Source organism: Nyctereutes procyonoides, unplaced genomic scaffold, assembly GCF_905146905.1.
Source record: "Nyctereutes procyonoides isolate TBG_1078 unplaced genomic scaffold, NYPRO_anot_genome, whole genome shotgun sequence".
Classification (NCBI taxonomy): Eukaryota; Metazoa; Chordata; class Mammalia; order Carnivora; family Canidae; genus Nyctereutes; species Nyctereutes procyonoides.
The window spans coordinates 7,830,674-7,858,513 of NW_026575125.1; the positions used below are offsets into that span (position 1 = coordinate 7,830,674).

General features: G+C 42.4%; 2 protein-coding genes across 3 annotated transcripts in view; one reads left to right on the plus strand and one right to left on the minus strand.

The window, feature by feature from the left end:
* ARHGAP6 (Rho GTPase activating protein 6) overlaps nucleotides 1–27,840 on the minus strand; it is a 488,580-nt gene that overhangs the window by 117,560 nt on the left and 343,180 nt on the right. The window lies entirely within an intron of this gene.
* On the plus strand, nucleotides 1,554–7,557 carry AMELX (amelogenin X-linked). The gene is made up of 7 exons (XM_055338932.1): nucleotides 1,554–1,607; nucleotides 3,550–3,597; nucleotides 3,662–3,665; nucleotides 5,075–5,112; nucleotides 5,176–5,220; nucleotides 5,491–5,916; nucleotides 7,482–7,557. The coding sequence occupies exons 1-7, from the start codon at nucleotides 1,554–1,556 to the stop codon at nucleotides 7,485–7,487; spliced, it is 621 nt and encodes a 206-aa protein (XP_055194907.1). The 3' UTR covers nucleotides 7,488–7,557.

Here is a 27,840-nt window from a genome sequence, read left to right on the forward strand (position 1 = left end):
TTTTAAAACTTCATGATACAGGGGTTTTTAGTTTTACTCAACACATTTTCCTTCCAAAATCTGATTGGTTGCTCTAGATGCCGTGAATGATATAAATTGAGCTCTTAGTTGGAAGAAATCTAAAGGATCAAGCATCCCTGAGTTTCAGACAGAAACTTCCTCTGAATACGCATATTCAAAGGTATGTGGATTTTATTCATTTGGTATCCTTTCTGTTGTACTTATTTCTTTTTTTGCATTTCATGTACAAAAGCTGCAAATGTATTCTGCATTTCTAATACTTTATGCTGTCATCTTCGGTTACTTCCTCAGTCAGACCATAATTAGATTAGACTCTGATTACTTGGATGAATTATTTTACTCTCTAATGCAGCAAAGTCTTTGTATTTTTTAAAATTTTACTTCCAGAATCCCAAAGCACTCTTCAGGGCCAAATTTCATGGCAAAATATTTATTGTAATTACTTATCAATTAAGGAAAGAAACAATTTTTCCCCCACAGGCTGTCATCTACTACTTTAAAAGCCATTTTGTTTATTAATTACATCAAATAGAACCATCAGCTAAATGTGGGGTTTTTTTCACATTAATTCAAACTTAAGAAAAACAGATTTCGGAGGTAGAAAACATCGGTGCACTTTTTATAGCCAGCATCATTGCACATGGTGTTCACTCTCTACGCACAATTTAAGATCCTTCTTCTGACAGTTTTCATAGTCGACAATTTGTACCAAAAAGCAATGTGCATATTTTAGGATGGCCTGTTTTGCTCCGTGTCCCAAGGGTCATAAAGTGTATAATTATAGCACAGCCAAACAAAAAGGAAGATGTCATTGACTAAATATCGAATCTTCCAAGGAGAAGTCCCTCAAAATTCATGGGATAATCACAAAATATTCGCACTGTCCTCTCCTCTCCATTCAACCCATCTTTTGCTCCACATCTGGAACTCAGAGATGTTACCTGAGGGTCTTGCTTGAGGTCCTACCAATCGAAACACCTGGAACTTCACTCCACTCCTTCCTTACCCTATTTTGGTAGATTATCTCAATGTCTTTTCTCAGACAATTAGTCTTTGTTTTTAACAGTAGCAATGCTCGGGTGGATGGTGTAAACAAACCATTTTTGTGCCTCCTGGTTCTGAAAGTATCACATACTGTGCACCCTGAAGATCTCCGCAGCTTTTAGAGCCAACTCTGTCCTCGTGGTCATTAATTGTAAGCTACATCTAGCTTCTATGACCCCACAGGCTGCACAGGTATGGGAAAATAACACGTCAAATCATGTAACGAGAGTTTCACATCACTACAATTTGTTGAGCTCTCAACTAAATGAGAAGCATCCTTAGCACTATTGTGCTTCCAAAAGCAATGAAATGAGCTCAGAACTGGAAATCACGTGTGAAGGAAGTAAGCTCACAAAGAACGGTCCCATCCTTTTGGACTAGTGACAGACTAATATGGATTGTGTGGGTTTTATAGAGCATTAATTATGTCCATATCTGCAAAAAGATTTTTTTAAAAGTGTCAACTGCTATTTCAGGGCCATCGAGAAATGGGGACCTGGATTTTGTTTGCCTGCCTCCTGGGAGCAGCCTTTGCTATGCCCGTGAGTAAAATACCCCTGCATAATATTCAATTCCACAAGCTTGGAAATAAAAGTCTGCCCCACAGTTGGTAAACTTTAGGGTTTAAGACAGTACAAGATCAGATGTCCTCAAATGTCTCTGTGTTTAAGAAACACTTGGAAGAGCTTGTTATAAAAAAAAAATATTCCCAGATGCCTCCACCCAAGACTGATTCAGTAGAGCAGGAGTGGGGGGAGTGCCCAGGACTCTGCATTTTAACAAGCGCCTCAGGAGATTCTGTGGAGACAATTAGCTTGTAAATATCATCGCCCATCTCTAGATGGAGGAAACTTCTGGAAGGGACCCTTGAAAGGCCTCCAGAGAAAGTGCTCGAACAGCTTAGGCAAATACTACAAAAATGCCAATTTTCTCTAAAACCCAATTTCTCACGAGTGTCCAACTCTCTTCCTGCCCTCCAAACTCTACTGCTGTTACCGTCGGAGGGTAAGATCTCTGTGTTAGGAATTTCCTTCTTGAACCATCTCCTTGTTGTCAGAGGCCCCATCCCTTTGGGTGCACCTGTTAAGCACACGGGGGCTTCCGTGTGGTTGTCCAGAATCCTACCTATGCCCGATGCATGTGGATATTTCCTACATTCAAATGGGCCACGTACCAGGAAGTCCAACCCATCCTCTGTAGACACAGGTACACAAGGTCAGAGAGCTTAGATCACAGGCAGGCAAAGCAGGACCCATCTGCTTTTCGGTGGCATAGAGAGCAGTTGATACAACCAGAAGCCAGCAAAGCTTGCATATCTGCCTCCTCTCTTCCTCTCTCACCCACAAGACCAAGATTCTGTGCTGTGCCTTCCTGAAATCCTGCACTGTGGCAATTCCTAGTCTCCTGAGGGGCCCCTGTATTACAAATTGAGCCCTTTTCCCACTCTTCAACCGAATACCCCTACTCCCTGGGGACTTACATCAAGAAGGTATAGGAAAGGCAGTTACCCGACCAAAATAATTCCCATTCAGATGAGAGCAAATAAACCCTCTTATAAAATACAAGCATTTAAAAATAATAGAGCCTTAATTAGCTCCCTGTCTGAGGGAGAGGTTCCATACGAGCCTCCCTCCTCTCCCTCTCCCCCACTCCAGGGCCAACCCACAGTGCACAACGCAGGCATCGGTCACGTGGCCTCCTTTTGACAGGACAGACAGTCCTGGTGTAGATAATTATTTGGGCTGTTTTTTTTTATTTTGAACTTGAAATTTTGTCTGCCATAAAAACTTTGACAGAACAATAAGAAGAATCAGTTTAAATTTCAGAAATCAACTCTTTCACTTTCCATGGGATGTTTAGTGTTTCCACTCTACTGCACGCATCTCCTCACACTCATCAGGAATTCACAGGTGGTTGTTGCTTCTCATTGCCCTCAATGTGCTTTGCGTGCCAATTGTGAGGAATCTCTTGGATCCTTCAGGACTTACCACCCCCTGATCTATAAGGGAAGGTTTGTGAGACAGTTCTCTTCTTGTCGGTATTTCATAATCGTGTAAGACAAACCCATCTCTCTTTCCAACGTGGAGTGAGTTGCATTAAGACACAGGTTGGCAGATGGGAGAGAGTAGGATTATTTGACAACAAGGATGGGGGCGTGTCCAAAGATCACTGGAGGATAAATGTGTGCTGGTTTTTGCTTCCAGGTCTTAGGAATGTCATTCGGTTGTTCTGGACCTCTTTACAATAAGAGGGCTCCTCTTCTACACAGGGTACATGTCCAAACGAAAAGGAGACCTCAAATATATTCTGCACCCTATAGATTTTTTAAAAGTAGCTTCAAGCTCTCTCAATGTGAACAATTGCATATTGACTTAATCTCTTCCTCTCTCTCCCTCTCTCCCTCCCTCCCTCCCTCTCCCCCCTCCCCTCTCCCTCTTCTCTCCCTCTCCCTTTCTTTTTCTTCTCCTTTCCCCTCTATAAAAGCTACCACCTCATCCTGGGCACCCTGGTTATATCAACTTCAGCTATGAGGTAATTTTTCTCTTTACTAATTTTGACCATTGTTTGCGTTAACAATGCCCTGGGCTCTGTAAAGAATAGTGTGTTGATTCTTTATTCAAGATGTTTCTCAGTCCTGCTTTTTCAGTTCCCATTACCAGCTTCCTGGTTTAAGCCCTGATGGGTTGCCTCAAGCCTGCACTGCCCCAGCACACTCCTACTTGGCCTCTCTGACTCAGTTTCTCCTCCTTATATGGCTATAAGGCTATCCATCATGAACCACCACTCAGGGTGGGGCTGCATGGTAGGGCAGGAAGTGAACTCTGGCTGAACAGCTTTGTTCTATTCCAGCCTGTGAAAGGTAGGGGAGTCAGGTAAGATGTTAAAGATCCTTTCCAGCTAGAAACTCCTGATTCTAAGATGTGCACACTCTATGTGTCTCCTTTGTTCGTCTTTACTGAAAGATCAGTGATCAGTGACCAAGAAGTCTGTGAGACATTCTGCAGAGCAATGGAAAGCATGAGATTTCTGGAAATCAGGTTTGAGGCTCTCCTCAACCCCATACCAATCACGTGACCTTGGGCAAATCATTTTCTCTCTCTAAAACTTCGGTTTCCTCATCTGGAGAAGGGAAATAATTATAATACCCAGACTTCAAAACGTGGCTTGAGGAGCAAAATAGTTAAGCAACATAAAATGTGTTTTGTCAAGCATAATTTGAGCAAAGTTAGTAATTGTTTGTTGTACTGATACCAAATGCTATCCTGTAACATGAAAGAGCCCCCAGAACAGAGGTTAACCAAGTATATACTGTGTAGGGAGAGATGAAATTCTTATTTCCTTCATAGGTTCAGATGGCAATCTGTGAATCTGTTTACTCATACAAGCTGAGGAAAAGTGTTAATAACAATTTGAGCAAAGATCTTCTAATAGACCTTAAAAAGTTGACATATTTGACCAGAAAACCTGTGTTTCTAGGATGAGGGACAGATTTTCTGCCTTATTTTTCATTGTGATATCAGATCAAAAAAGGATATGACTAATGTTATATCACATTAATTTTTTTTGTTTTGTTCTGCTCTTGCAAAGAAGAGCAGGAACTGTGGAATTCAACAGAATTACTACTTCTGTGACCTCAGCCAAGCTCATGAACATCTTTAACTCCCCATGAGCTAGTCTGTAAAAGTGAGGGTGACGATACTTGCCTCACAGTATGTGGGAATACATGAACAATGTGTGTGGTGGACGTCATGTAGCGCCTAACACCCCAAGAAATACCTGCCAAATGTTTACCTTCCTCTTTGTTCTATAGAACTCGCACTTTTGGGCCATTAGTATATTTCTTAAAGATTTTATTTATTTATTCATGAGAGACACAGAGAGAGAGAGGCAGAGACACAGGCAGAGGGAGAGGCAGGCTCCCTGTGGGGAGCCCGATGCGGGACTCGATCCCAGGACCCCGGATCATGCCCTGAGCCGAAGGCAGACGCTCAACCACTGAGCCACCCAGGTGCCCCTTGGGCTATCAATATTGACAGGACTGCATCAGTGAGTCTAAATTTCATGCAACTAAACTAAAGCAAATGTATTCTAATGTCTCTTTTTCTTAAGGTGCTTACCCCTCTGAAGTGGTACCAGAACATGATAAGGCATCCGGTATGTAGATATTTTTTTCTTTATTCCCTTAAAATATTAGGCATGCATTTCGATTCCCTTTTAAATGAAATAACATATCTATCCCACATACAGACACTAATGGAAAATCTAGTCTGTAAAAGGTCATATCTGTGTACACAGTTAGAAATTCTTGCACAGGAAAAAAAATGAATAACTATTCATAGTAATAATGACAAAGAAAACATGACTACTTCTCCAGCTGGAAGTCAATGGAGCCGATGGTAAACCTGACTCTTTGTTTCTCACCAGTACCCTTCCTATGGTTACGAACCCATGGGTGGATGGCTGCACCACCAAATCATTCCCGTGCTGTCCCAGCAAAATCCCTCGAATCACGCCCTGCAGCCTCATCACCACATCCCCATGGTGCCAGCTCAGCAGCCCGTGGTCCCCCAGCAACCAATGATGCCAGTTCCTGGCCAACACTCCATGACTCCAACCCAACACCACCAGCCAAACCTCCCTCTGCCTGCCCAGCAGCCCTTCCAGCCCCAGCCCGTCCAGCCACAGCCTCACCAGCCCATCCAGCCCCAGCCACCCGTGCACCCCATCCAGCCCCTGCCGCCACAGCCACCTCTGCCTCCGATGTTCCCCATACAGCCCCTGCCCCCCATGCTTCCTGACCTGCCTCTGGAAGCTTGGCCAGCAACAGACAAGACCAAGCGGGAAGAAGTGGTGAGTATCCCTCAAAGCCACTACATACAACACCTGGGAAAATGGTAAAGCAAAATTGGTCTCCAGGGTTCTAAGTTCTCGAACAATCCAGGGTATAGGGTTTCAGTAGCTACACAGGTCAATGACTCTATTTGTCCAAGCATGTGTTGCAACTTTGTATTATAAATAAGTTTATCCATGAAGCTTAGTAATCAAGACCATAGTTTTTATGGTAGCTTTACATTCTATGATTATTTTAAATCTCTCCCCGAATATGTATTGCTGAAACCCATTAATTTTAAAGACAGCATAATGGAACATCAGTTCTCCTTATATTTCAAGAGTTGGACTAATAAGAATAGGCTAGAATTGCACTCAAGATTTTACAAAGGGTAATTCTTGAGAATGGGGAAGGATGCAAATATCCAAACAGGCTATGAAAGGTAGGTGGGAAATCTCTTCGAAGACCTCTTGAACTTCCTTAAAGGAAGATTACCTGTCTAGAGTGGATTTTAATCTAACTTGGAGGAAGCTAGACAGTTTATTAGATTCCTTTTCAGTGCTGGGTTTGTAGATTAAACTTTTAGCAAGAAGTTTTCACAATTAAGAACAAAATTAATTGCACTATAGTCAGTTCTTCCAAATGAGTGGGAAGTAGCCAATAAAATAAATGACTCATACGCATATCCATAAACCCTTATTCTGTGTATATGAGATGATGTAATTCTGCTGCATATGTAATTCCAACTTATAAAGGTTATTGATGATCTTCTACCGAGAAGCAGTGAGGGGGGAGGTAGGGGTGACCTGGATGGGGAGCTAGGATACCCAGGTTCCAGTTCTGGCTTTGCCTCCAAAGAGGAAACAGTATTGTACAAGTTACTTCAAACTTATGGGTGTTTTCCCTTGTTTAAAATAAGAGAAAGTGACTACCTCAGATAATTTCAAGCCTCCGTCCAAGTACAAATACCACAGTCTCCCACCAAGAAATTATATAGTGTGTGCCACATATGGCTCCACAATGATGAGCATATCTCTGGAGAATATGGGGCAGAATTTTTGAAGCTGTATCCCCAATAATTTGGTGCTTATTGTCAATCCTTCTAGTTTAAGGTAATGTTCCCTCGTATAGAAAATGCATTTATTTATCACTTCATTAATGATTCAGGCCATGAACTTTATAATGTGCCCGAGCTATTTATGGAAAGGTGACTTTGGGCAGGTAGTTTAAAGTCTTTTTAAAACTTCTGTGTAGAATCAGAGTATAAATATGGGTAGCTTCTTAGAGTTGTTTTACAGAAAATAAAATCAAGTGATGAGCTCAGGAAGCACTCAGGGAAGGGTAGCTATTGCTACTTGATGATTGCAAAAGAGTTGCAAGTGTCCTAAAGGCAGGGACATCCATTCTGGATATCTCCTCTCTAATGACAATGAGATAACAAAGAAACTTTGACAATTTATAGAGTTCGATTTAAATAGTTGTACATCATTCTGGCAAAATGGAAGCCACACATGTGACTGTAAATGACACTCACTAGGAATATTTGTCGATTATTTTAATTCTTCCTTTTGTTATTATTTTTAAGGATTAAGACATCAGAAAATGAGACGACTGAAGCAAATACTTCAGGTGCTTTCAGAATGACACAAGAACATGATGAGTTTTGCCTGCCATCACTTCACTTAGTAAATTCTGTAACTAAAACTCAGTACCATTAGCAAACAATAAAATGTTTTAAAAATCAGTCACGTCTTTGTGTTGCTTTAAGCTTAAAAGTTCATGTCTCTTCAGAGAACATATCAAAATGGCTATTCTTGGATAAGGTAGGGGGTGCTCATTCACACCTACAAAACTGACCATTCTGCAGGCAGATGAGGACTATTTTTCCTCTAAGAGAAAATTAACATCATCTCAAAACATTTAAAAAAACCAGAAGCTTATACAGTAGTTACAATAGTAGATACAGTGAAAAATTATGAACATGTATAGTCACTGAAACCGAATCAAAGGGAAGTTTGTATGAAGAATTCTTTAAATTGAAAAAAATAAACTTTTGAGAAGTGTTTATATTACAAAGCAAATTAAGACTTGGAACACAGGCTTTATACCTTGTACCGCATTAGTAACCAAAATCCAATCTTTTGATCTCATTCTACTGAAAAAGATTTTTAAATGAAATTATGTGATATATTCTGAATTTTAAATTATTGGAGTAATCAGTTTTCCTAAGAAAACTTTTATTATATAGAGCTTCAAGTAGAGAATCACAGTGATTTTGTATACAAGTCATTTCTTTCACTTAATAATTTTTAAGATGATAAATTGCACTGTATAGTCTTCAAAATGTTAACAGATGCATAAAATGGACTCAATACAAGTTTTCTTTCCCACTCATATTTATATTCTAATCCTTTTTTCCTCCTACACCCACACAGAATTGTAAACAATCTTTTTAAGGTTTACATTACACAGCACCCACAGTAACCTTATTCTAGTACCTTTATGATCAAGCCTCCTTAATCATTTTCTGGAATGAATAAACATAACTTTACTGGGAGGGTCTTGATATTTAAACAAATAACTTGATTTAAAAGAATTTAGATCCTATAAAAAAGTAAGAAAGCTTTTAATCAATTCTCATGAACCAATTCTAATCAGTTTGGTAAATATTTATTTATCACCCCTTAGGGTAAGGCACCATTCCACGGACTGGTAAAAACAGTAAGTTCCCATCCTTAAGGAATCTAGAGCCTACCAAAGGGATAGAATAAGCTCACAGATATTGATAAGAGAAGACCTCGCAGCATTAACACTCTGACAGAAGTATGGTCAAAATGCCCTGGCACATACAACAGACTTCCTTAGCTAGCTGCGCAATAGCTTTCCTCACCACTCATTCCTTGTTGGCAGAGCTGGAACTGTTCCCAGCATCTGGCCTTCCACAAACTCAGGGCACATGAGCCCCTTCCCATCCCAGGGAATGAATGTTCATTCCTCCGTGCCAGTTACAGCATCAATTACCATAATATAACCATAGCCATGCCAAATATGGCTTTGATTCCCTTTGCTGGTGACTGGTTTAGGGATGGGTTGTGATGGAACCTGAGCAATGAATGAGGCCCCAAGGAATGTCTGCTAGGAGAGGAGGAGCTTCTTGGGGTGGGGGGGGGTGGGGGGAGATTACTTTCTAATTAAAAATACACACACACACACACACACACACACACACACATGCTAGGAAAGAGTGTTGCTCTATCTTTGGATCTACTTGTTTGAGGATGTGATGCCTGGAGCTGTGTCTGCCATATTACGACCAGGAGGGACAAATGGAAAGAGGTAAAGCCCCTAAGTCTCTGGAGCCATCACTGTGTCCCTGAATTAACCAATCCAGGAACCATCTGCCTCTAGATGGATGACACTATTTCCGTGCTAGTGTTTTTCAACCGCGGGTCATGGATGATTAATGGGTCATGACATCAATATTAGGAGCCCCATGACTTTTATCATGCCAGTAAACTGTCTCTCCCAATAATGTAAGGCTTATTTGGCCAGAACTGAGAACTATTTTGTCAGTGACTTCCCTGAAAAAAAATCCAATCGATAGAGATATATATCCTGGTGTAGTCTCCAAAACATATGCCTCCCCACACACTGCCTTTCACGGTTCATGAAAATATTGCCATTACATTTATTTCTTCTGAGAAACATTTTAAGAGTGTAAGGGATGATGCTACTTGGAGACTATGTGTGATATTGGAAAAAACACAAACTTTGGAGTCAGACTGGAATTGCTCTCAATTTTTCTGATATAAGAGGATTCTCTATTTGGAAAAGTCACTGACAAAATAACTCCCCTTTTATAAGGATTCAAATTATACACATACATATACATATTCAAATCACATTTTGAATTACAGGGGAAAAGTCAGGTTTTGGACTCTGAAGACTATTCGCCATGGAGTGAGATGTACTGCATAAGTTAATTTTATGAGAAATGGAAACTTGCATATTCAATGGCTAAACATGTGTTTTAATATAATCATTTTCATGGTAGGCTATAATGGACAGTATTCCATTGCACTAAACAATGTATATCAACCACAACATAGCATCTCCTTGATGATCCAAAATGAGATTTATGAACACCTGACAGTGAGGTGTGCCGCCTTGGCATTTCAGAGATCATAAGGCTCTATTATGCCTGTTTTAAATTGCCCTCTCATTGTAACTCTTCCTTTCTGCTCTTGGCTATCACTTCTTTTTGTTAATGTATATTTGCATCTTGTAACATGTAGCTTATTTTGTTTTTTTTTAAATGTTTATTTATTTATGATAGTCACACAGAGAGAGAGAGGGAGAGGCAGAGACACAGGCAGAGGGAGAAGCAGGCTCCATGCACCGGGAGCCCGATGTGGGATTCGATCCCGGGTCTCCAGGATCGCGCCCTGGGCCAAAGGCAGGCGCCAAACCGCTGCACCACCCAGGGATCCCATGTAGCTTATTTTGGATACATATTCTCCCTAAAAAAATTAAGTGCACTGGCCTTGGGATTGTGACTTCCGAAGTTCCACAGTCACTTTGAGACTATCTGATTTTGTGACTCCCCAACTGTGGCAGATGGTCACAACTGACAAAATTCTGGCATGTAGACATGTGTGGCTATTGCCACATAGTATAACATAGCTGATGTAAATTGAATAAAACGGAACATTTCTTATTCATTAAAACTCAGGTGTAGTCAGCTGCCCAACATTGTATTTGAGTAAAATATGGAAGAAAATCGCTAGATGCTAACAACCAAGACTCAAAGCACAGGCTGAAATAAATAGCAATACTAATCATAAATGCACTAATAAACCCAAACTTATACTCAAAGAATTCTTAAATCAGGAAAAAAGCAAAAGTATATTATTTATGAAGCTGTACTATGTCTTTGAAGTTCAGCTAAAGAGACAAATGAAGTCGAGGAATTCAGTTCAAGGAAACTCCTTCTCACCATGACCACTCTCATGTCACTAATAAATTTGAAATCTGTTCTGCCCTTATTCACTTTCTGTTGGTTAGGACATCAACATGCATCCTCTTGGGGAGTGGGGTGCAAATACACGTCTAGAAATTACCGTAAGAGAGGCATCAAAATGCATGAAAAGATACACACAAAGATGTTGATCACAACATTATTTATATCATGAGAAATCTACATTTTCTTACATCTAGCTGAAGGAGTAATGTGATAAAAAGTATGCTTTAGGAGAAAATTTATTAGTAGAGAAAATGTGATAAACTAAAACTTAAGACCAAAACTACCTATCATACGTGACTATTACATCTGACCTTAACATGTAGCTAATTTGGACACATACACATATGTGTGCATTGGCAAAAACTAGGAAGGAGATGTAGCCGTTTGCACAAAGATCTAATTTTTCCCCACAAGAAACATAAACTACTTCTGTAATTCAGAATCAAATTAAATTATTTATTTAAAAGTTTGTCCTCCCTTTCTTCTGCTTTAATCCAGACACGGCTCCTTCCTTCAGCTCCCTCCCACGTGAGTTTTGGATCTTAGTGGGTTCCCTTCAGGTAAATTCTGAGTAGACACGACTTCACTTGTACTTGATTTTTCAGAGAAACATTCAGACCAAAGATGGGCTAAGGGAAAGGAGCTACTGGCTTTAGCAGGAACAATAAGATCAAACAACAAAAAAGAGATGAGCATCATGGGATGAAGAAAGAAGAATTAGAAATGGCACAAATAAAATAAAAATAGAGAAATGACCATCAAAGCAGCTCCTGCTGAACTTCTGCCAAAGGTTAACTGGGTCCAGAGAGCAGGCGGGTCAGAGGTCAAACATCATCTAAGCACTAAACCCTTAAAGAGCTGGGTGCCTGCGGCTTTCACATTGAGTGGGTTCTCTTTTTGACTCAAATAATACCTGAACTATTCTGACTTGAAACTCATCAATGATCTAACTTCACTTTGGGGCCTCAACTGGCTATAATGCAGTTTTTTCTTCTGATGTTTAATGACATCAGGTCTGAATTATCTGAAGAGCTCGACCTGGATCAGTAACAACTCCAATTAATCAGAAAATGCTCACAGCTCACACATTAGAAAGGGCAAAGGAAAATGCAACCTAACAAGCTGGTTTTCAGGCTGTACTTCCAGAGCCACCTGCCCTGAGAGCATGCAATCACCTCTCCTGAGGGCCTGCACTGAAGACAGAAGTTCAAAGGATCACCCAGAAGTCATCTGCACTTTGACGGAGACCAGTGGACAGCTGCCGCATTTTCCAAAGCAAAATTCAGATATGCAGGATGATAATACAACAGAATATTTGAAATCAGAGACTTATACTAACTGGAACTTATACTCTATACCTGCACTGTTCAGTATGTATCCCCACGTGGCTATTCAAATTTAAAAGAACTAAAATTAAATAAAATTTAAACTTCAGTGAATCAGTCACACTAGATACATGGTAAGTGCGAAAAGCCCACGTGGGACAAGTGGCTACCATATGGGATGGCACGGACACAGAACAGTTCCATCACCCCCAAGACTTTTATTAGACGCTACTACCCTATACAGCACTTCCTGAGGCGGAAGAACAAGTCCTGTTAATTCAAAGATTTTAAACAAAAGATGAAGCAAAACAGACTTGCTGGTTAAAACTGAACATCTCAACTATCCATAACAAGTCATTTCCCAAGCATTCCAGGAATCATGATCTTGTATGGAAATTTTCTAAGAACTGGAGAAGCATCCTCTCTTCCCCAGGTCAAATCGCACACTCCAAAATGGTTTCCCCTCCAGTTGGCTTTTAAAACGGATAAATTCGGAGCTCAGCTAAATTAGCTGTTCTCCCCAGAAGAAAAAATGGTTTTAGTTTCAGAGGAATAGCCGTTCATTTTCAGGCCTCTACCAGCCACATTCATGCTGGAGGTAGAAGGCTAGGGCTGCCCTTGACCTAGGGCTTCACTGGGAACAGGCCAAGCTTTAAGCTGATGGAAAGATAAAAGTCAGAAAAAAACACAAACTTTTGTCCACCCCTAAGGGTGGTTGACTGCCTGGAAACATCAGAAAATATTTACATTCTTTTCTCTTTTGTGGTTCAAAGCCACAGGGCAACATAGGACAAATGGGTGCGCATGCACGCACATGTGCACCCATGTGTGTGCAGACTGCCCACTGGGTTTACCTGTAGTAAAAGGGCACATGTGGAGACACACCATTTGAAACTTGCAATGTTAAATAAAGCTTCTTTCCATTCTAATCATTTAGAGACTATATGGCCATTCTATCAATTATCATCATTATGGCACATTACGCCTCTTCCAATATAAAATTCTATCAAGAAAAAAAGATCAAGTTGCTTATCTTATTTATATGCAATGTCAAGTTGACTGTCTTCTCTCCCAACTCCAGATAAAATGAAAACACTGGCTTTTCCCATAAATCTGAACTTTGCCTCTTATTAGTAAACGACTGCTGAAAATACCAAGCTTGATTTAAGCCCAAGACTTTAAAAAGAATATAAAAAATAGATAACAACTCAATTAATTAGGGGGGAAAAAGCCAGAGATTTGACTATGAACAGCTTAATATGGGAATCACAAGAGAAAAATAATTTCAACCAGTTTCCCACATTTCCAGAACACAGTGATCTCTAGTTGTGTTCCATATTGCTTTAATAAAACAGTCATCAGCCTATGTTTGTTGTGAAATTCTTGTTAATTGGGCTTTTTACTTATTGTTTGGTGATTTGGCTTTTAATTCCTTTGCCCTCACTGGTCTAGAGCCTTATCAGCAGGGATCATTGGCTGACATTTACTTATCCAAAAATACTTCCCTGCTGGGAAGAATTCATCTTGGCCTCATCTGAAACACCTGACTCTTCTAGAAGATAAATAATACTTGAGGAATAAGATCGGGCTGGGAGTGGTGAGGAGTGAAGAGGTTGAGGAGAGAAGAAAGGAATGATCGTTTGGGTCCCAAAACATTCGCCTTGATAAATTGCACCTGCATAATCTATCAAAAAACCAAGATCAATAAAGCCCCTACAAATAGCATTGCTCTATGGTCACCAAACAATAGCCCGGGGTCCAGCATTTACTTTCTTTTTAAAAAATAATAAAACAATTTTAAACGATGTAAAATATCTTCCTCAGAACAACTAAATCTTGCCTTCCTCTCCCTCCAATTTTCCATGCTTTGAATCTGTGGAATGTGGTGGCTCTGGGGTTAGTTCAGTGTATACACAAGGGTGAAGATGGCTTCCCGGCGTGATGGTGCAGGATGCAATCTCCAGACTGTCTGGCTTCACAGTAATGACCTTTGCCTGTCTGCTGTGGAAATTTGGACAAGCTTTTTAGTCTCCATGTGCCTCAGTTTCCTCATCTATAAAATGTACTATCTATCTCTGTGTCCTTTCATGTCAACGAGCCTCAGGCTCAATACATGTTGACTATGGTTCTTATATTCAGGAAGGGAGCCTTCTCTATAGACCCCTCCCCCCAAAGGGAGCACTACACAGTTGGAATTGGGGAGGATGTAAAATTTGGACATACTGTGGAAGTTTTCTATGCCAAGGGCTCCAAACACATCTGTCATTTGCCAATGTGTTATCTCTGACATACAACCACCGGAATACCTTTCTTACTGACTGCTACCCTACATGACTCCTGCCTTCTCCTATCCGACATCCCCAGAGGCTGTTCTGTGCCGCTCCCTAGATCATCCTAAGGGTAATGCGAGAGTAAATCCACCAGGAGGGTAGCATGGGCTCATTAGAGGCCAGAGTGTTAGACCTCCATCCTCCGAATGTCTTCTTTTCCCCTTCTTTGTAAGGCCTGGCTGCCACGCGTAGTGACTTCCAACTCCAACCCTTCCCTGTTACTCTGGCTCTGGTTACAGTTCAGCTAATTCTACTTCAGGGATTTCTTTACCAAACTCAACCAGGGTAGCTGTGCCCCCTAGAGGACATCTGGCAACGTCCGGAGTCACCATGAGGGTTGGAGATGAGAGTTGAGGTGGTACTATTGGTACCCAGTGGGTGGAGACCAGAGATGCTGCTAATCATCCCATAGATATCCCACAATGCTGCTATCCCACAATGCACAGGACAGGCCCCACAACAGAGATCCAGCCTTGAATGCTGACACCACTGAAGTTGGGAACACCGCTCCAGAAAACGAGGCCAATATTCAATCATGCTGTATGTTTGGAACTTAAGATACAGAAATGGTAAACAAATGTGGAAGTCTGTGTGTATTTTTAAAACATAGCTGAGAAAGAAGAGCCAGGAGCTCAAATCTTAACCTTGGTAAATGTGATGTAGGAGCTCTGTATGAGCCTACTGTATGTAGGCTTTGCATTTCCTGCACCAACTGCGTCAGCAAAATGGAACAGCTTGGGGGGTGGCCCGGATGTCAAAGAAAATTTGCAAGAGACAGAGAGCTGCACCAGGATTAAGGGAGCCGGTGTCTCCAAATCAAAAACATTTTGCAAAAATTAGAATAGTCATCTGTTTCTTCAGAAGTTGCTTAGGGATGCCTGGATGGCTCAGGTGGTTAAGCATCTGCCTTTGGCTCAGGTCATGATCCTGGGGTCCTGGGATCGAGCCCCACGTTTGGCTCCCTGCTCAGTGGGGAGTCTGCTTCTCCCTCTGCCCCTCCTGCTTGTCCTCTCTCTCTCCCTCCCAAACAAATAAATAAAATCTTTTTTTTAAAAAAAGAAATTACTTAAAAATGAGTGTGTTCATTGTTTCTTGGGAGGTTACTTAAAAGTTGTTGTGTTGCCTCAGTAATTAAGAGGCGAAAAATGACCAGCCCACCAGCCATTGATATAACTACTGAATTAGAACTCATTTAGTTTGAGAATAGTCCAGTTTTGGGATTCGCTTGAATTTGGCACAAAAATGAGAAATAAGTGAGCAGGGATTTAAGACGACATAATGCTCATGATTTTCAGAACCATCGCTCTGCATAAGTATTCTTTGATAAATATGATAAAAATTTTATTACAAAATCATTACCAAAAAAACCCCTCTGACAGCTATGGAGAATACGAAGCAGTATGCTATAAGTAGAGAACCACTTTGCTTGAACACAGACTTTGGACAACCTACAATATTTTTTTTAATTTATTTATGATAGTCACAGAGAGAGAGAGAGAGAGAGAGAGAGAGAGGCAGAGACACAGGCAGAGGGAGAAGCAGGCTCCATGCACCGGGAGCCCGATGTGGGATTCGATCCCGGGTCTCCAGGATTGCGCCCTGGGCCAAAGGCAGGCGCCAAACCGCTGTGCCACCCAGGGATCCCCCAACCTACAATATTTGACAGATTCAGGACAAGAGACAATCTATCTGTCCAAATACCAAACTCAAGACACTCCTCTAAGTGACATAAACTTTTCTGTTCGGCCCCCCATACCACACAGCAGGAGAATGGTCGTAAATGAGCACCAGCTCAAGCCTGCTCATTTAGAGACCTTCTTTTACTGGCCCACATGGGCTGGAGTGCTCAGGCCTCGAGCTTTCCCAGGATATGCTGGGCACGCTTCTATTTCAAGCAACTACTTGTTTCTACTTTGGTCTTCCCAGTAGTCTGTAACTTCCTTGAGGAGATTGAGAAAAAAATACGTAGAAACTGGTCAGTGTGCTTAATATCCGCTCAAGGAACCATCGTTAGCATTAAAAAGCCACCATACTGTAATAGGAAACCAATGATAACAGTAACATCAAACATTTACTGGGCTCTTATATCTCAGGGTTGTTCCAAGCACATGACATATATTCGCTCATTTAATTCTCACAAGCTTTAGAGGAAACGTCTCTATTGTCTCTATCCCTAATTTACAGATGAGTTGTCTAAATTTTAAACTTTAAAAAGAAATGCACTTCTTAAAACACACACACACACACACACACCCTGTCCCATTTTCGATGTGTGTGATCTGAAAGGTAAACTAATTTGTCATCTGCCTCTAGGATCCCAACTAAAACAACCTCTATCTATTTCTAACAGTACATGTGAATTCAGCTCGATGATGGGAGTCCTGAAGCTCCTCTCCTTTGTCACTTAATTTTTCCTGCCCATTTGACTTCCCGAGGACGTGCTTAGGAGCTAGTGGTAAAGAAAGCTAAAGAAGCCTCAGTCCAGTAACTTCTGTGCCACTCCGGTCATCCGCCGCAGGCGGGGAAGGAACCTCTGTAAACATGGGCAAGTATCAGCACACCAGGAGGGCACTGCCTCAGCAACAGGACACATCCACCCATCCCAGCTGCAGACGCACACCCGAGCACCAGCGGCCCTCACTCCTTCCTTGGCTCCAAATGATGGACTGAAAACCACCCAGCCACGTCCAGCCCTGGCATGAACCGCAAGGTGCTGTCTTTCTGATTCATGCAGAGAAAGCTACAGCGGGAAGTAATGATGTCTTGTTAGAAAAGGCGGGTCCACGAAGGAGCCCACCCACGGGGCCCATCTCCAGTGACAGCCTGCAGTTCGCCACCCCGAGGGGCCACAATAGGAGGCCTGCTGCCATATGGCTTGCAGGACACTGACTCAGAACTCATGGGGTGGCGCACTCCCTCTACCTGGCCCCTGATGCCCAGATCACAATATATGAAAGGCTTCAAATATCTCAGGAGCTTCCTGCATCGCAGCTTCCACGAATGTTAGCTGTCGAGGTGGCCGTCCTAACCGGCTCCTTCCGCAGGGGCCCGGGCCCAAGGAGATGCTCACGACCGTGCATGGCTGCGTGCAGGAACAGAGGCTCCCGACATTGAGCAAAGTCCATTTGTACCCTGGACGTGGAACTTGGGTGCAACCTGGTTTCTCCACAGGTGATTTTTCTCTTAATCTGAAGATGGGCACAACGGAACGACTTCAAAATCTATTTCTTTTTAAAGACAGTGGTGGATTTCAAAAGCACTTAAATGTGCAGCTCCTATCAGCGGGATTTACAAAGACAGCTGGAAAGCAAAGGGGAGTTTGCTGCCTCTGTGGCTCATTTTCCCACAAGTAGAACACAAATGTTCCTGAGGAGCGGCGATAGGTATGCAGGAACCTGCAATCACTGCAGCCTGAGCTGGTTTATCTTCTAGTTGCTATTACTGTAAATAATCAGAATCACATTATTCTTTGCCCTCCTTCAAAATAGAATCATTCAACAGATTGCAAATGATGGTGATTTAGAGCGGTATTTTTTCTCGAAAAGCAACTTGGTTTTTAAACAATTTTTCAAATGATTAATACATATTTAAATCACTTTATACATATAGTGGCACGTGCACGCCATCTACGGTAATAGATTGCCAATCTGTGGGAAAGTTTGCGATTTTACTTTTTTTTTTTAACTCACCAAGTAATGTTTAATGTGACACTGTCTGTTCCTTTAGGAAAGATTCAAAGAAACTTTTACTTGGATCTATCTGAAACCAGCAAGGACTTAAGCTCTGTAAACACTTTGGTAAATTTCTAAGGTAATAATAAGAAAAGATGGAGTTTGAGGTTCCTTCCCAGAAATCATGAAAAATCGGAAGCATAAAGAAATAAGATGTGTACCAGAGGCTGTCAGCAGCAGAACCAAGGCTCTTGGACTTTCTAAAACGGCCATCTATCTTCGCTGTATGGAGTGGCCACAAGGGAGGGGTCCGGCCACATTCTGTGGTTTCACATTAGGACCCATATTGCTTGTCAATGTCCTAGAATCCTGCTCCTTTATCACGGTGAGGGGAAGACCAACGTTTGCCCTTGTCCCAAATGTCCATCATCATACGGTACCCAATAAACCAGACCCAGAGAGAGGCTGCAAAGCAGTGATGTTTAGTCTCATTTCCATCACGGACTAGCCAGCTGGCCCTGCCATAGCGGATCCACGTTCACCCTCGGTTTCCTGACCTGTCACAGAAAACCACTGCACCAGAAGGCTGCTAAGACCCCTTGCCATGACAGCATACGTCAGTATGCAGAGTCCAAGTGCACCAATTTAAAAATACTGAAAAAAATAGCCAAAAGGAAAGGTGCAGAAGAAATAGCGGGTCCTCACTGAGATTTGCTCTAAGCTTGCAATAAAAACATGAGTGTCTTGGCAACGATATGTAACATTCCAGTCACCCTGGCTCGAAGGCTCTGAACCTTCTCCTAAAGCAACAGGCAGAGACATCGCAAGTGTCATTTGAACCATGTGAACTTTGAAGTTGAAAGAGGCTCAAGTGCTGGACCAAGCCGAGCGAATCCCTCCAAAGCTATTGCTTCCCTCACTCCCTCCTGCCTGTGTCCACCCCCCCCCCCGACTCTGCTCCAGGGGCGGGAGCCCCGTGGGGTCTTTCACAGCTGCCTCGCCTGGAGCAGGAGCTACGAGGCCCCGAGCCCGAGACGCGCGCACCGTATCTCCTTACCTCTCCAGGGTCCCTACACCGCAGCAGTAGCAGCAGCTCCAGGCAGAAGTGACCCCCCATGCTCTCCACACAGAGCCCCCGGCCAGTGTGGGAACAGAGAGGGAGCCGGAGACGGGGATCCTGCCTACGGAGCCAGAGGAGGCAGGCAGGCAGGCTCCCCAGCTGGAATGCGCAGCTAGAGGCCCTGGGAGGGAGAAGGCCTGGGGTCACTGTGATCCTCTGAGTCAGACACCCTGGGGAGCTGTCAGCTCTGAAAGGCCTCCTTCAGCACACAAGGCAGAGAGGCACCGAGCACTCACGGGGGGAGGAATCTGGGAGTCACGAAGCGGAGGTAAATGGTTCCATAGACCTCCGTCGGTTTACAGTGAGGGGTAGAGATGCAACAGGCATGCTGGGGAGGACACCTCATTTAAATGAAATGCCAACTCACATATGTGACGGAGGACTCGTAACCAGGTAGCTACAGGGCTCTCACAATTCTGCAATAAAAAAGACAACTTGATTTAAAAGTGGGCAAAGTCCCTGAATAGTCACTTCTCTGAAGATCGTATACAAATGGCCAATAAGCATACGGAGAGATTCTTGAGAAGCACCTAGGTGGCTCAGTCGGTTGGGCATCCGACTCTTGATTTTGCCTGGGGTGGTGACCTCAGGGTCATGAGATCGGGCCCGGCAATGGGCTCCACACCGGGCATGGAGCCTGCTTGGGATTCTCTCTCCCTCTCCTTCTGCCCCACCCCCACCTCTCTCTCTAAAAAAAAAAAAAATTCTTGACATCATCGGCCATCAGGGACACGCAAATCAAAACCACGACGAGATACCACATCACAAAAAAAAAGAAAGAAAGAAAGAAAGAAAGACCACATCACACTCACTGGGATGGGTAAAAGAAATGTTGGCAAGGGCGCAGAGAAATTAGAACTCTCATACATTGTGGTTGAGAGCGTAAAGCACAGTTTGGCACTTTCTCAAAATATTAAAACCAGAGTTACCATATGATCCAGCAATCCCACACCTACTTATATCCCTGAAAGAACTGAAGAATATATGTTCACACAAAACTTGTCCACAAACTTGTTCACAACAGCATTATTCATGATGGTCAATGGGTGGAAATAACCCAAATGTCCATCAATTGATGAATGCTAAACAAAATTTGGCAAGTCCATACGATGGAATATTATTCAGCCACAAAAAGGAATGAAGTCCTGGTACACGTTACAACACGGATGACCCTTGAAAACAGTATGCTAAGTGAAAGCAAGCAGTCACAAAAGGCCACATGTTGTGTGATTCCATGAATTGGCAAATCCATAGTGTGGCAAAAGATAAGTGGTTGCCAAGGGTTGAGGGAGATGGAAAGATCACAAGCAGTAATGACTAAGGGGTGTGAGATTTCTTTGGGGGGTGATGAAACTGTCCTAAAATTGGTTGTGGTGATGGTTGTACAACTCTATGAAAATACTATTAAATCATACACTTTAAATGAGTGAATTGTATGTCATGTGAATTATACCTCACAAAACCATTATGTTAAAAATGAAATGCTAGTTCTTATTCCCTTGTCACAACCCTTCCCCAGTTACCCTGGGCCCTTCTGAGGTCACCATCACTCCTATCATTCACCGATGTGGACGTGGCAGGGGCCATGGAGAGAGAGGGCTTCCATGAAGCAGGGAGCAACAAACACTGGCCCCTACACATCGGGACCCTTCTCAACTTCATTTCCAGGTCCCTGATGACAAGAATCTTGTTCCAGCTTCACAACTTAACCCCACTCCTCCCTGACACCTTCACTCCCGAGTGGTGGCTCCCTTTCCAGAATGCCCCTGGTTCCCATTTGTGAGGATCCTTTTGAGCTGACAGTTGCCTTTATATCCCATGTGGCTGCCCTCCCCAAGTAGATTCTATATGATGTAAGCACAGTGGGCCTCACGGCTCAGTGACTTTCTCACAGATGAAACTCAGGAACTGTTACCCTTCACCTTTTTTGAAGGGAGGGATTTTTATTTTTTTAGCAATTTTAAAATAAGGGTGTTGCCTCTAGGGGCTACTGTGCATTTTCACTATCCCAAGTAAAAATGAGGGCACCTGGGTGGCTCAATCGGTTAAGTGTCTGCCTTCGGCTCAGGTCATAATCCCAGGGTCCTGAGATCGAGTCCCACATCAGGCTCCTTGCTCCTCGGGCAGCCCGCTTCTCCCTCTCCCTCTGCCTGCCGCTCCCCCTGCTGTGCTCTCTGTCAAATAAATAAATAAAATCTTTTAAAAAATAAGTAAAAATGAAATTAGCAGGTGAGGCCAATGAAGGAAGCAATTCAGTGAAGAGAATACCACAGTGGTCACTGAGTTAAAAAAAAATCCAACATTTTTATACAGTTTTATCATCCACTAAGAGAGCTACATCCAAGGCACTGACACATTCTAATTATTAATATTCATGATTATTATTACTCGTTTCCATATCCTTTATCTTTCCAAACTATTTTGGGGCACAACAGACCAATTCCCATGAAAATGATTTTTTTCATGATAGCTAGTTCCATCCTGTCCCATGCTCACAGATTTTGCTTGAATCAGTGCATTCTGCTATTAGAACTAAAGTCTTAAGAGAAAGGTTTGCTAGTGACCCCAGTTAGCTACAACGCACGGTGTCCGGAATTTATCACATTTTTGCACCAACATGTACTTTTTGCCTATTATGAATTTGCCTTAAAATTTTTCAACCCTTAAAAGTCCTTAAAATGATTTTTTTTTACAAGTTGGTACCATGCCCTCAGAAGGCTGTCAGTGGAACTACGAAGGAATAGTCTCTCCCACTGGAGGATAACCAAGGCTGCAAATGAATGTTCCCAAAAGCCCCTGCCTCTGTTCACTCTGTGCTGGAATGTTCATACGGGGTTTTTCCTCAAACACACTTGGGTGCTGTGGGTAATAGATGTCAAATAATAAAACTCAGAGGCACACGCTATGTTACTTTTTAAGGGAAAAAAGTGGGGGAAATCAAAGGGTTTAACAATTTTATTCACTGGCTTGCATTCAGCGACTCTGACAATTTGGCCACTGCTCAGGTTCGTGAATTTCTATGGAAAATGAACTGTGTTTGGCAAGCCTGACGAAATATGAGGCTGATAAACAAATGTTTCATGCTTTCTCAAGACCTTATGCCACTAACTGTGTGGGATTGGAAAAACTGTTCAAATGTCAATTTAAATGTCAATTGAAACACTGTAAATACATGATTTTCTATACCCATATGAATTAATACGACTCTGTCGACTTCAGACCAGAACTTGAACTAAAGTTGCTTTGAGTTTTAATCCAGAAATGGTTCACGGGGAACGTGAACTTCAGTTTAGGCAAGTTGAGTCAGGAGAGTGCTGTTTCAGAGTCAGAAATGTTCATGCAAGACTCGATCTTACACTATGGAGAATCGACTGAAAAATCAACCGATACGAAGGTCGTTAGGAAGCAAGTCTTGAACTCAAAAAAGGCTTAGGCCAAAAGAAATAAAATAGTATCGTAACAGCCCAAATCATTATATAAAAGAACACTGCGGTGAATTCCGTTGCAAAGTTCATGACTCGTGAATATTATCTCCAAACCAGTCATCTCTGAGTTTTATAGGGTCAGCTATCCAACCGCCTTCTTGACCCTTCCAGCTGGTATCTTGGGGTCATCTCAGACTTCACTTAGCCAATGCTGAACTCTTGACTTTCCCTTCTGGCAAATGTCTTTGTGCCTAAGCCTCCTACATCTTAAGAGGTGTTTATAAAGCATTTATCTCCGTGCCTGGCACGCACACCCGCTCAATAAATGTTGCTGCTGCTGCTATTGATGATGATTGATGACGGTGATTTTTATGCACCCAGTTCGTCGAGCCAGAAACCAAAAAGCTTTTCTTCATTCTTGCCTTCACCTCATGTCCCACATTTAATCCACCCCCAGGTTCTGTCAAGTCTGCCCCCAAACAAATCGGGAATCGGAGCCCCCCTCTCCAGCTCGGCTCTCATCACCCCACCTCCGGCCTCCGTCGTGTTTCTCCTAAACGAATGGAAGCCTCCGACCCAACCTAGCCACGTCTGCTCTTGCCCTTGTCCTTGTCCTTCTCCCTGGGGGAGACCGGAATGATTGGAGACACATGTCTCCGTGACCACGACATGCGGGGTGCTGCTCCCGTACTCATGAGATGTGCTAACCTGCCTCTCGAGGTAGGTAGTCTGGTTACTTCCCCTCCGCAGGTGAGCACAAGGACGTTGGGCCATGGCCAAGGTCACACCGCTTCCAAGAGGCAAAGCTAGAGTTCACAATCCAGAGCGCAGCGCTGCCACACACATACCATGCACACCCAAGCTTTCTGGAATAACAGACAAGCAAGCCAAGACTGGTACTTTGCTTTCGTGACACCTGGAGTAAAATCCATCTGCGTAGGAATTGCCTGTGCCAAAGGGTCTGGGCCTACTTCCTCTTCGCCTCTTTCCTCCTGTGCTCCTGACGCTCTTGGACAAGGTGTGCTCGGCCCAGTGTAGGGATCTTTGCCCATGCGGTTCCCTGCTCTTCCCAGGGCTGGCTCCTCCTTCTTTATTCTGTAATCTCACTCCCTCAGAAAAGCCTTCCCTGGCCTTCCCCGTCTGAAGTCAATGTCTCCTGGCTTCTCGATGTCAACACCCTGCTGGTTTTCTTCTCAGCGTTTATCTAAGCTTGTATTTGCTTTCATATGTTGTCCATGTGTCTACTGACAGTCTCTCTCACTGGCCTGGAAGTTGCACAGTGATAAATATTGTTTACCACTGCATTTCTAGCATCTAGCATCATGCCTGTGCATAGTAGATGCTGAGAGAATCTGATAAATGATTGGCTGCAGGCAAGCATGCTTTGGGGAAATGAAACACCCAGCTAGATAGGTTCTCCAAGTGTAAGTGCAGGATCAGAATCAGATTCCCCTGAGGAAACTTCTTTATCAAAAGTAGAGTCCCAAGGACTCTGTGTTAATTTAACACTTGCTTTTGAGGCCTATCACCTAGTTTTCTAAATAATTTTTCTGATTTTGATCTTGAGATGATTTGGCAACGAGTAACTCCTAGAATTCTTGTTTGGCTGTGATTTTTAGGACATCAGTGTACCCTTTCAGGAACACTCGCTAAGAGGGAAAAATGTATAAGTGGCTTTCACATGAGACAAGATTGTCTACAAATATGGACAATGAAATGGATGCATACTGTGTTTTTAGATATGTAGGTAAGCATTTGCATAATTGCCTTGGGAGCCAATAATTTCCTTTTCAGCTTGCAGACATTTGTGTGGGCTCCTGGAAAGCTTGTGGTTCCTGGTCCCTGTAATTAGATAATGATGTGTAATGGATGCCATGGACCAGCTGGAGTTCAGTCCTGAACTGACCACAATACGCCTTCCGGGGCTCAGGAATCTGCATTTTTAAGAAACTTTCCAGGAAATTGTTATGCAAATAAAATTTGAGAGCCATTACTCTATCTAGACTGTATATATTGTTTTAGAAAAATAGACAACAGAGATCCAGTGTCCACTCTTTAAATGTGTGGTTTAATTCTGAGAAATCCAAGACAATGTTTTACCTACAGGAAAAACATACACTATTAATTGATATTAATAAGCTCCCTAATTAATTGATATAATTAAGCTCCCTAAGTGCCCATAAATGCAGATTATCAGTAACCTTTTTTGGTAAATTAAGTTATCTCTGGTAAATATCTTTTAGAGCCTGCACATACACATGGAAAGAAAGAAACAGACATTTCTCACCTTGGAAGGGAAGGATGAACCATTTGGCCAGATAAAAAGAATCGTAAGCCATAACTTGACTATGTTTTAGGCTATAAGAGGACAGTGTTAAGAAAATGAAAACTGAATGCAGGAAGAGCTTCCTGGCTTGCTCAAATGACAAAAGTGGCTGTTTTTTCCTGAATTTCTGAGTTCTTCAACTTCCTCCCAACCTGTTCCTCTCTGGTCTTCCCTAGCTAGGTCAATGGCAAGTTCATCCTTCCAGTGACTCAGGCCAAAAGCTTGACTCTCTATTCCCTTTGACTCCATACCTCACGGCCAATCCATTAGTAAAGCCTATTGGCTCTATCTTCAAAGCATGCCCAAATCTGACCCCTTCTCATTTCCACTGTTCCACCCTAGTCCAAGCCAACATTGTCTCTCACCTCAATTAATAATAAAATTGCTGGGGCACCTGGCTGGCTCAATCGGAAGAGCTTCCGACTTTTGACCTTGGAGTCATGAGTTTGAACCCCACATTAGGTATGTGGGAGATTACTTACATCAATGAAACTTTTTAAAAACTAAATATAATAAAATTGCTAAATGACTCAGTATAGAGACTGGTTTTGCAAAACCGTCTCTAAAACAGTCACTTCTCGGTAGAGACAATTTCTTGAAAAAAATCTTTGGATTGTCAATGAGTCACTTCTAGTCATCTTTTTCTAAAAAAGCATTAATGCAGATGACCCAGAAAAAAAAATACAGGTGCAGAGGAACTTCCCCAAACCCCACGAGAATTTGAATTGCTATGGAGAATGTGTTTATGCTTCAGCAGTTCACAGGATTCTTAATGATGCCTGAATTACACTTTCTTGCTCATAATGAGATAGTACCAAATACGATACGCATTTATTGTTCACATGGGCAGTGTATAGAGTGGCCATTCCCATGTATTTTGGGGATGAGTGAGCTGATCTTGGAGATACTGTCTCTCTTGCCCATGACTGATTCTGGAACCCAGACCTAAAGTCATCAGCCTTCCTTATGGTGGCAAGAGGCATGTGAGGGAAAGGTGGCTGGGCGCTTCTGCAAAATGTTTGTTTGAATGTAAGCAAAAGATTCAGGAAAAGGAAACATTTTCTTCCTGTATGCCAGGGTTTCTCCACCACATCACTACTGACATTTTGGATCAGGTAATTCTCTGTTGTAGGAGACCATCCTGTGCACTGCAGGATGTTTAGCAGTGACTCGGGGTTCTATCCCCTAGATGCCAGTAGCAGCTCTTCAGTTGTGACAAACAAAAATGTCTCCAGACATTGCCAGGTGTCCCTTGGTGGTGGAGAGGGCGTTACCCCAAGTTGGGAGCCACTGGCCTAAACATTGCCAGTCTTAATCTCGACTGCCATGGGTTCTCTCAACACTGGCTTAGAGATGCTTAGAGGAACATAAAGTGCAAAAATGGTGGGAAAAAGATGCAGAGTCACTGGATGAAACCCATCATACCTGTGATCATCTATAATTCCCAAATATTTAAGCTGATTTAAGTGGATTTTGCTGTTATTATCCGCCAGGGCCATCAAAGTGATCTGGGGACCCACCATTATGGTTTGTACATAGTACGCTGCTTTATTCTGGGGCATCCTACAGCTTGGACAAATAACCTAGGTCCCACCTTGGGGCCAGATTCCATGGGTTCGGTTTTATGTGTAGGACAAAAATAAAATGGCTCATTTTCCCATTTGTTAATTGCTGCTTATCCACACTCATTATGGAACTGTAGAATTTTAGAACAGAAAAGGATTTTAGGGAAGGAGAATTAAGTGAAAACCAATGCCTGTGTTTATCTTCAAAGGAAGGCTTTCAAAAGAGGATTAAGCCACGTGACTCCAAATATCAGGAAAAGAGCCATTATCCACTTCAAAACACTTCCTGAGCATGACAAGTCACCATACATCTTACGTAAAAAGCAAAGGGAGACATTTTCTTATGGCCACATACACTTAAATATTCCCTTCTCCCTAAATAGGAATTCCAGATAGTCTTCACGACTAAATCAATTATCTATTTAGATGGACTTTCTGTCATTTCCGTGAGCACAGTTGTCATTTAATTGTACCATCTAGCACTATTTTTTTTAATGTGAGAACTGATGAACGAATAGAGCTGGCATAACTGATGGATGGACTCTTAAATTCAAGGTGTAGTGGGGAGGGGAAGAAGATAAAATTGTAATCTCTTCCTTTTATTATTTTTATCATTTTATATATTAATTTATAATACTATCTTTGCCCATTATAAAAGCAATGTTAAGCTTATAACCAAAAACATGAGAACTACAGAAATAAGCAAAATGGATAATAATTGATAATCCAAGACTCACTGATTATGTGTTAGTGAATATCCTCCCAAGTATTTTTCTTGCCTATTGAGATTTTCTTCCCAAATAGTATCATAGTATCTTGAAATCTACTACCATGTATTTTAAAATTCCCGCTTATCACATCTCCATGCTGTTTCTAAATCATCCCCACTGTAAACTGTGCTTCATATGAATGGCTGGCTGACAATAAGTTGGACCATGCTCCAAACCGAAAATGTGAGGGGCAAACACAAGCACAAAAGAAGTCTGAAAAGTAGACCAATGCTTAGGATACAACTGGCTTCAATATATTGTCACCATCACTTGTAGATCCAATCACAGAAAGCAACCCCGAGGAGGGCAAAGGGGAGGCAAGAACAAACCAGTCTTGCAGGGAAGGAGCTGCACACACTGAATGAATGGCATGGAGGACTGTCCAACAA